Raw genomic sequence first — 11,089 nt, forward strand, 5'->3', positions numbered from 1 at the left:
TAAAATAAAAATAAATCACCCATTTTAGTACAAACCAAATCGTATGAATTTGAATGAATTAGCCACTTTTCGGACAATACGTAAAATAGTTACGTTTCCTCATGAGATCAGGCTGGTTTTTCTCATTCTGTGATATCACCAAAAGGTAGAACACCTGGATAGTCGTCAACCCGTGGAGTTCATCTCATTCCCCATAATGTACATAACACAGCAATACACGGTTTAAAATTCAAACAAGCTTTTTTTCTTTATATATAGATTTTCTCATATATAGATATATTGATAGAGAGAGAGCTTATTCATACTGTGGATGTTGAAAGAGAACACGACACATAATTTAATGTTAAACATACGATCAAATGCATGCCCTGACGCTATTAAGACCTTCCTGAAAGCTTCAGTCGTCTTTCTCAGAAATCGGCGGGTGGATTCGAAGGCGACGCCTTGCTCTGCGCTGTCTGATTATAGAGCTCATACAAAAGCCACTTTGCTTAAATTTTAAGCACACACTAAAGCAAAGCTGCGTTGAAAACAGCTGTGCGAATGCTCGGAATCAATGCGGAATCAAATTCTGGATGGAAAAGTACCTGCAAACGCATCCATGACTGGATTTAAGACACTAAAAATAAAAAGAACGAAAGCAAAACGGGATTATCTGGAATGTGACTGAACTAATCAATAGGCAAATTTAATAAATAAGATTTCCGTATGAGACTCTCACTCATTTATCAAGATAACAGTGAAGCCATTAGAATTTTTTTTTGATTTGCATATTCTAAGGTCCTTTTCCCAAAACGCTTCCCTCCGTCCTGCTAAATCCCGTTCCTGTCGAGACACGAAAGTGCGGCGTTGCCACATACTCAAACCCTTCGTCTGCATTTACTTTTGCGATTCTTATTCGGGCCACAGTTGCTATGCCATGCAGATAGTAAAGATTCAGCACAAAGGTGGGGTCCATCAGAGAGAGAGAGAGAGAGAGAGAGAGAAAGAGAGAAGAGGAAGTTTGGGGAGGAAACGGAGTGGCGGGACGCGACGGAGACCGGCTCTGTGCGTGTGTTTAGCTGACTTCAAAGTTCTGCGGCTGCGAGGCGGATTCTGACGGCGCCTCCTGCTGTTGGGATGGTGACTCCGGCGGGTCATCTGTGCTCGTGCTGGTGGAGACCTGAGTGGGCATATGGTGGTGCGGGGCGCTGGGGCCGGCCTGTGTGGGCTCCCTCTCCTCATCCTCCTGCTGGGAGCTGGAGTGTTGGAGCATGGATCCCGGGAGCTTGACGGGGCAGAACGCAGAGCCGTGGGGGATGAAGTTGACCTTGTTTTTGTCAGGGCAGGAGAAAAGTGGGACGGTGGCTGACTGTCTGGACCTGAGAATGAGAGGAAACTGATTTAAGAGAATGCTCCAAGTGGAAAACTTATGTATATACTATAGTCTCAGCATTAAAGGGGCATTAAGCCACATTTAAATAATTGACTACAGTGTCAGGTAGAGAGGCAAAACTCACTTGCAGCCAATCAGCAGTGACGGTCGAGTCTATTAACTATAGTGATGGCACCTTCACATTTAGTCATTTAGCAGATGCTTTTGTCTAAAGCAACTTACAATTGAGGAGGCATTCAGGGATACAACAAGAAGAGGCAATACAAAGTTACTTGTTTGAGCTCAGAGAATGTTTGGGGGGGCGGTGGTTTGTCAAGCCCACTCAGAATTTATAGTATTATGGGTTGGTGGTTGCTGAGTTGGGAGAGAGAAGATGTCATTTGAATGATACCAGTGAATCCTCCGGTGAAGATCATTCCACCAGCATGGAACAACGAATGAAAAGTCAGCATATGGTGCTCGTCTTTTCTACCCTATTAAGATGAATTGAGTTAAACGACTTTCTGACATAGAAAAAAAGGGCTGGACTTGATTTTTGTTGATGGGGAATTGATTGGATGGTTTTGTTTTGCTATCTGTGGATATCATGTGACTGACAGTTAGTTTGGACCTTGCTCTAGTAAACATAATCAAAAAAGGTGAAGATGTTGAAGTAGGGGGAAGTTATTTTGGGAGGAAAGATTATTCAGGACACGTGCTTTTTGAAAAAAATTAACTTCACGAATTAATCATTATATTAAATACTCAACAAAAAAAGTCAAAAGTCAAAAGTTTGATTCCATGGTGACCGTGTGGATGCACTAATAAATCATTTATGTTTTAAGTTTATTTCTGTGTTCACAAGTGTCATAAAAGTTTGTGATCTTTGTCTACTCTTTGTTCAATTATTAGTATTAGTATTATTATCAAATACATAACTTTTAAAACAGGATGATGTATATTCTAAATTATACATTAATACTACTATTAGTAGAAGTATTCCCCCTCCCCACCTTTTCGTTACCCCTTTTTAATCTTTCTATATTGGCTATGGAGTATGTTTGCAAGGTATTCTGTTTGTATTTTTTCTGTAACCAATGTTATATCTACTGTCATTTACAAAACAAAAAAAAAAAAAAAAAAAAACAAACAATCGGTCACACTTTATAATAAGGTTTCATTAATTAATGTTAGTCAATGTATTTATTAGCATTAACTTATAATAAACAATACTTGTACAGCATTTACTAATCATAGTTTATACAAAAGTCACTTTAATAGTCAACATTTACTAATGCATTATTAAGATCCAAATTCATGCTTGTTAACATTAGTTAACATGCTGTCAGTTAACATGAACTAACAATGAACACCTTTATTTCCGTTAACTAATGTTAACAAACATGAATAAATACCATTATAAATGTATTGTTTGTAGTTTGTTCATGCTAGTAAACGCATTAACTAATACAACCTTATTTTCTAACATTTTCTTAGATATTCTAATGAAAATAATTTAAAAAAATCTAATGAAGGTTTTTTTTGGTTAATTTGTTTTGCACAGCCCTATTATTTTCATAATGGAGATACAAAAATCCAGGAATGGATAAAAGAAAATAGAATTTACTGTACTGCATAGCACCAAATATCACAAAATTTTGATAAATAAATCAAAACTATTGCATACCAAATCAAATCTTGATATGGACTCATGTCTGTGAATATTGCAATAGTAGTTATAGTATATTTTAATAGTGCAAAAATACAATTTAAATATTCATTTAGCATGTTCTTATAACCAATATCACGCGAAACATTGTTTTTAAAGTCAAAATGAAAGTCATTCTGCAAAACTCATCACACTTGAAATAGAAAATTAATGGAAAATTGTGTCATACAGCATCCCATTCTGCATTTTGGAAGTATACTGAACATTTTGGAAAATGTAGCAGGGGGAAAAAAAGAAATTTCAGCATTAGCATACTGTTTGCATTATACATGCTGAAACACCAGTGTGCTATTTTAGGCTTACTACAGAAATAAAACTCTACTCACGTCATTTCCTCAAAGACTTTGATCTTCTCACAGCCCTCTGGAGGCTCCCGTTTGAACATGTAACTGTTGTTGGGCTTTGGAGATGAAGCGAACTTAGGAAGAGGAGAACTACTGCCACTGTCTGCAGGAATACGAACACAAATCCAGAATTAAGCTTGGTTTAATGAAAGCAGTAACAGTATGAGCATCAACATATCATGAAATCATTTTTATTATAAGCTCATCTTTCAGTTATGACATGCACTACTTTAAATGCTTGCATTGATTAAAGCAGCACTATGTACCTGAACATTCTTCAACCTTAAAATAATGTACCTAAAATTATATCAGTGGTAGAATAACTTTAAACTAGACGAATCCTGCTAAATTCTGTGTGATTTGCCTTGTTGGTAACAGGAAATTGTATTTTTCAACCACAAGGGGAAGCTGCAAAGAGAAAGTTACATAGTGTCGGTTCAAAGGGGACTTTACTATGGACCCTTTATTACGAGATGTAAATGAATCTCTGAAGTCCCTAGAGTTTGTATGTGAAGTTTCCGATTAAAAATTCCCATAAATAATTTTTTGAAACTGCTCCTTTAGGCTTTGATCCACACTATGCTGTTTTGGTGACTGTCACTTTAATTTTAAATGAGGATTAAGTGCCCAGCCCGTTTTTTTAAAGGATGCGGGGCTCAAACATCTAGCATAGCAACAGAGTTAAACACGGACTAATGTTATCTCTGTGAAAAAACTGAAAATGTTAATAGAAACAAAACGGCTCAGAAGGTGTGGTGTGTACCCTTAAGAAACCTATGGTTTAGAATTCTGAAATTATGACGCTGCGTAGTGCTACGCGGTGCGCCACTGAGCGGCGCTTTTGGTGTGGCGACCTGCTTCAGTCTCTGACATTATCTTTGGCAAGTACGGCATAGCTATGCTAATGAGGAAGAGATCGTCACTAATAGGCAGAACAAAGACACTAATGACATGTACAAAGGGAGAATGTAAATCAAAGTGTTTTCTGCAGACTGTTTTTATGAAGTGTGATTATAAAAAAAACTGAATTAACTGAATTAATACTTATTATGCTAAAATCTTATGCATATTATGCATATAATGTTGCCACATAACTGTGTTTAAAGCCCTTATAAAATAGATTTTTGCATAATATGACCTCTGTAAAGTATGATGAATTCTGATTTTCTGATGCTTTTAGCATTCATCAATGATTATGGTTTGGTAATAGTTGTAATGTTAATTCATTTACACTTAGAATGAATTTAGAACTACTGTAACTTTCGAAAAATTATAGGAAAACCTGCTGTGTATATATTCTAAAGTGTGTTATACTGTATAATTGATATAACAGTATAAGAGTGTATGCAAGACAATTAACATCAATCATAGAAATCATGCTAAATTACATTATAACAAATTAAAGTGATGAATAACATATAATGCCATTCAATTTGTTTTGTTTTTTTGCTTTATTTAATTAAGGCTTGAATTTTGAAAATAAATGATCTTTATATTAAATGGTACTACAATTTCTGTTGGTTTTAAACTTAAAATATTTTCAGTCCTTTTCATGTTCTGAATATATTCAAGTCAGAAGATTGTCACGGAGTGAGGAAAAACAATTAGTCTAATTTATATCCCCCCTTACTACTGATGTTAATTACTACAGATTTCCAACATTGTTCAAAATATCTTTTTTGTGTTCATCCGAAAAAAATAAACTAATAATTCTCTAGTACCTCTTGAGGTCGAGTAGAATGGGCAGGTCAGTTTTCATTTTTAGGCGAACTATTCCTTAAACAGTTTAAATTCATTCATTCATTTTATTGTAGGCTTAGTCCCTTTATTAATCTGGGGGTCGCCACAGTGGAATGAACCACCAACTTCTCCAACATATGGTTTTACGCAGATAGATGCCCTTCCAGCAACAACCCATGACTGGGAAACATCCATAAACACTCATTCACACACATACACTATGGTCATTTTAGCATACCCAATTCACCTACAGTTAAAGTCAGAATTATTATTTTTTTTCTTTTTTAAATATTTCCCAAATTATTTTTAACAGAGCAAGGAAATTTTCACAGTATGTCTGATAATATTTTTTCTTCTGGAGAAAATCTTATTTGTTTTATTTCGGCTAGAATTTTTTTTACATTTTTTATGAACCATTTTAAGGTCAAAATTATTACCCCCCTTTAAGTAAATTTTTTTTCGACTGCCTACAGAACAAACCATCGTTATACAATAACTTGCCTAATTACCCTAACCTGCCTAGTTAACCTAATTAACCTACTTAAGCATTTAAAAGTCACTTTAAGCTGTATAGAAGTGTCTTGAAAAATATCTAGTAAAATATTATTTACTGTCATAAATAAGTTAAAAAGAAGATAAAAAAGATAAAAGAAATCAGTTATTAGAAAGGAGTTATTAAAACTATTATGTTTAGAAGTGTTGGAAAAATATCTCTCCGTTAAACAGAAATTGGGGGGGAAAAATAAACTCCAACTGTATACCATATGTCTTTGGGACTTTGCACCCGGAGGAAACCCACACGAACATGGGGAGAACATGCACACAGAAATGCCAACTGACCCAGCAGAGGCTCAAACCAGTGAACTTCTTGCTGTGAGGCGACAGCACTACCCACTGCATTGCCCGCACAGTTTAAATTAGTTTTAATTTATATAATTATTTTAACTAAACTTAGGTACTGTATGCTCCTTTCTGCAGACCAACAATGTTTTGAAGTGTTTCAGTCAGGTTTCAGAGCTCATCACAGTACAGAATCTGCATTAGTGAAAATAACCACGATTTACTCTTAGCTGCTGACCAAGGTGCATCTCGCGTATTAGTTCTACTCGATCTTAGTGCGGCATTTGACACCATGACCATGGTATCCTTATTAATTGCTTAAAGTCTACAGGTGTCCAGGGACATGCCCTACAATGGTTTAAGTCATACTTATCTGACCGTTACCAGTTTGTGAATATTAATGGACAGCCTTCACAAATCAGCCCAGTAAAATACGGGGTGCCTCAAGGATCAGTTTTAGGCCCTTTACTGTTTACAATATTACATGCTACCCCTGGAGACATTATTAGAAGACATGGATCAGCTTTCACTGCTATGCAGATGATACTCAATTATTTATTTCAACTAAACGACGAGACGTCTAATCTGTCCAAGCTAACTGAGTGTATTAAAGATGTTAAAGACTGGATGACCAACAATTATCTTCTCTTAAACTCAGACAAAACAGAATTATTACTTATTGGGCCTAAATCCTGTACACAGCAGATCTCACAGTCGACCTACAATTAGAGGGATACAAAGTTAGCGTTAGCTCTACTATAAAAGATCTGGGTGTCATATTAGACAGCAATTTAACTTTTAAAATATATCCCATGTCACAAAAACTGCTTTCTTTCATCTGAGAAATATCGCTAAGTTACGATGTATGCTATCCCTCTCAGATGCAGAAAAGCTAGTCCATGCTTTTAGGACTTCTAGGCTGGACTACTGTAATGCACTGTTTGCTGGCTGCCCAGCATCCTCTATTAACAAACTTCAATTAGTACAAAATGCAGCTGCCAGAGTTCTTACCAGGTCTAGAAAATTTGATCACATCACCCCAATTTTATCCTCCTTACACTGGCTGCCTGTAAAGTTTCGTATTGATTTTAAAATATTTGCTTCTTACATATAAAGCTTTAAATATCTAGCTCCTGTGTATTCTAACCAATCTTCTGTCTCGCTACAATCCAACCGCTCTTAAGGTCTCAAACTCAGGGCTTCTGGTAGTACCTAGAATAGCAAAGTCGAGTAAAGGAGGTCGAGCCTTCTCATTTATAGCTCCTAAACTCTGGAATAGCCTTCCTGATAACGTCCGAGGCTCAGACACACTCTCCCAATTCAAAACTAGATTAAAGACCTATCTGTTCAGTAAAGCATACACTTAGTGCACACTTAGGGGCTTCCACACAGGTTATGCATCTTGCTGATATACACTGTGAACATCAGCTACGGCTAATTATTTTCTTTATTCTCCATTTCCACCTGGGGATACCTCTTCCGAGGCCCTCAGACTATGCAGAGTCACTGATTCGATCCAAGACCAACGACGAGATGATCCCAAGGTTTCCATAATCCTGGACCTGGCCGAATCCTGAGCAACTACTGCGATGGTCATGGAAGAGTGGAGAACATGAGACTGTTTCCTGTGACGCTCCAGAGACAGACGAGTCTTCGCTGAGGCCAGCTTCCAGCCTCCGCCACTGAGAATGCAGCTCTGCACAAGACGTTTGGCCAGCGGAGAAATTAAAATGGTCGCATGCCCAACTGAGCCTGGTTTCTCTCAAGGTTTTTTTTCTTCACTTCCGCCTTTAGTGAAGTTTTTTTTCCCTCTCCGCTGTCGCCGCTGGCTTGCATGGTTCGGGGATCTGTAGAGCTGCGCATCGTTGGATTTGCTCTCAGTGTTTGGACTCTCAGTAGTGATTATTAAACCACACTGACCTGAGCTCAACTGAACTGAACTTAAACACTACAAACTGAATTACACTGTTCCTATTTACTGTGAACCTTTTATGTGAAGCTGCTTTGACACAATCTACATTGTATAAGCGCTATACAAATAAAGGTGAATTGAATTGAATTGAATACTGTCTCAATTACCATTTGTTGTGCTACTAATGAGACGGCTGGTGCCATTTTCAGTGTTTGGGGAAAGTTACTTATAAGTAATGCATTGCAATATTGAGCAACTCCAAAAAAAAAATAACTAGTTGCGTTCCCTTTTTATGGTAAGTAATACATTATGTTACTTTTGAGTTACCTTTTATACCTGCCTGAGGCTTGATCTCTTCAGAACTTGCAGTTTGTTTATTTTTTTAAATAGAGGAGCTCTGCATTTAACAACACACTGTATAACTTATAAAACCTTCATTTACCTTTAAAAGTTACTTAAAATAAGTTAGAATAATGTTACCTTCTGAGAACTTCCTGATGCTATACATGCCGTATATACAGATTAATAAAAGTTGAAAGCAATATTTTTGCTACTTTTGTATATTTGTCTTATTAGTTCAGTAATATCAACTGAAACTATCCCCTTACTTCCATGTGTTCAAAATAATAAGATTACTTCCACCACAGAAATGTAAGGCTCTGCATCTTGGTTTCTGTCTGTTCCCATGGGAAGCTCATTTTCTCGTTGCATGGTGATTCAATGTGATTATACAAAATTTATTTCGGCAAATTATATTTAAAAGCGTATTAATCTTAAAAGTAACTTGAATTAATTTTTTTTTAAAGTAACTCAAATATTATTACATATATATTTTTTGAAGTAATGTGTTACTTACTATTTTAATATTACGTAACTCGCGTTACTTGTAATGCGTTACCCCAACACTGTCCATTATGTGTAGATCTGCTCTCACTGGTCTGCTTATAAACCTGTGGGACTCATATTTTTATTCTTTGTCAACAGTGCACCACCATTTATACAGTACTGAAAACAATCAAATTTCTTTATCAACTTTTTAAATTTGAAGTTGCTTCTTGTGCATATATAGTGTTTAAACAGTGGTCTTTAGGTTTAAACCTTTATCTCTGTCATCCAGCATCTCGTCGGTGGAGGTACGGGCTTCCCGTCATGTGAGCGTGGGTGGGATTGCGAGTGCGATGGACAGGGCGACAAGCTGGAGCAGCTGCTGGAGCGTCCCGGGACTGATGGCGTCTGAGTGTCTATACCGCGACTACTGCTGCTGCGCTGCTGAGGGGGAAACGGAGCCCTTCGTCCATCAGGAACCTCCAGTGCCTGTATGACAGTAGGACAGAGAGATGTTCTGTGATCCCACTAATGTACAAAAACTGGAGGAAACACAGTAAGTTATTATTTTTTGGATAACAATAAAATCAGAGGTGTATTAAAAAATAATAATAACAGATACAACATTTTATTTTGGCCATTTAGCAAGTCAACAAAATAAAATTCCATTTAACCTCTTCTTAGACTACATCTTTTTTATTGAGACTGTCAAGTCCTTTAAAAACATTAACTATAGCTACTAACCCAAGACATTTAAAAAAAACAGTGCTTGTTCTGAAAAACATCTGCAGTATATAAAGACCCAAACGTCTTACTTTAAAAAAGTATATTTTACAAACTTTCTAAATCCTAAACTTAAAGGCAAGGCAAGTCAAGTTTATTTATTTAGCACATTTCAACACAATGGTAATTCAAGGTGCTTCACATAAACAAGAATAAAATAAACGTTAACATGAAATACAAGCATAAGAAGTAAAAATAACAAAGAATAAAAAAACTGAAAAAGGAAATGAAAAAATAAGAAATAATATAAATATCTATTTAATATGTCATCAGGAAATGTAACTAACCATATTGAAGTTGAGCACTCTAAAATATCTCTCAGATGTAAACAGAACAAACATTAATAGTTTAATTTGATAGAATGTTGAAAAAATGCAAAAACATGTTAGAATAGAAATTGCTATTTCATGGTAACAAGCTAGCAATGTTTTATTAACATTATCTGAGCTGTAAAAACTTTAGGGTCCTATCATACACCCAGTGCAATCAGGTGCAAGACGGTTTGGCGCGATTTGTTGCTATTTTCAGTCCAGCGCAGCCCTAATTTTCACATTTTGCACCACTTTGATTATAGCAAATCCATTTGCGCTAGCTTATGGATTCATGGATGTTCTGGTCTTAAGGGAGGTGTGTTAAGGGGCATTGTTGGTTGTGTTGCTATTTTAAAATCTGAAATAGACCGCGCCAATGACCAAGCAAAAACTGGTTCTAAAGTCCATCACAGAGTGCATTAGTTATGCAAGTTCAAACGCTTAATACACACAGGATGTACAGCAACACACAAATATCTTTACATATGAAAAAAAGAAAGGATTAAAATGTTACAAAAAATTTTTTTTACTACATAGATATAAAAAATAGGGGGGGGGGGGGGCTATTTTCAGTTCATTCATGACAATATGCATTTTTATTATAAAGTTATTATTATGAGTATTATTTATTATATGCATATTTATATTTGCTTTAATAAAAACAAGTTTAGATTTGTCTTCCTGTCGGGTTTTGGAGAATAGGACGCGTGTTTGCATTTAACTCAGTTTTTTGACCACACTTTTGTTATTTACTTTTGTTATGTTATTATCGTTAATTTATTCATTTGCTGGAAATTAGCACTGAATTTAGAAATAGCTCTGAAACAAATCTTTGTGCTTAACAAACAAAATTAAATATGTAGATTATGGATGTCTTCAGTGGAGGTGAGTTTCCAACGTTTCCTCATCCACGCAAGTAAAGGAGTAAGTAAAGAGTAAAAGTAATTAAAGAGGCCAAATGGAGGAGGCTCGTTCTTTATCCTCGTGCTGCAGATGGTCTGGTAAACTGTTTTCTCGCTAGTGAAGCATTCAGTTTGTCCAGTCAGGTTGTCCACTTACAAAGTTTGCCATGTAAATAGTAAATGCACCATGGCATGACGCAACTTACTCTTAAAGAGAATGGGAGATGAGACTGATTTGTTTAATGCACGTTGTGCTCAAAACACACCCATAACTCATTAAGAGAATAAGCACAACCCTGTTAGACCATGCGGCGCAAACCATATTTTTCCCTTAATGCACGCCCTTAAT

At 36.2% G+C, this 11,089-nt stretch overlaps 1 protein-coding gene across 1 annotated transcript in view; it reads right to left on the reverse strand.

The window, feature by feature from the left end:
- Nucleotides 1–221: 221 nt before the first annotated feature.
- Nucleotides 222–11,089, reverse strand: part of glcci1a (glucocorticoid induced 1a) — a 61,772-nt gene continuing 50,904 nt past the window's right edge. Inside the window, 4 exon segments of the mRNA XM_056480083.1 lie at nt 222–1,361; nt 3,410–3,530; nt 9,018–9,051; nt 9,054–9,233. Coding sequence (XP_056336058.1) covers nt 1,058–1,361; nt 3,410–3,530; nt 9,018–9,051; nt 9,054–9,233 — 639 coding nt within the window. The 3' untranslated portion in view covers nt 222–1,057.

Source organism: Danio aesculapii, chromosome 19 (assembly GCF_903798145.1).
Source record: "Danio aesculapii chromosome 19, fDanAes4.1, whole genome shotgun sequence".
NCBI classification, from domain to species: domain Eukaryota; kingdom Metazoa; phylum Chordata; class Actinopteri; order Cypriniformes; family Danionidae; genus Danio; species Danio aesculapii.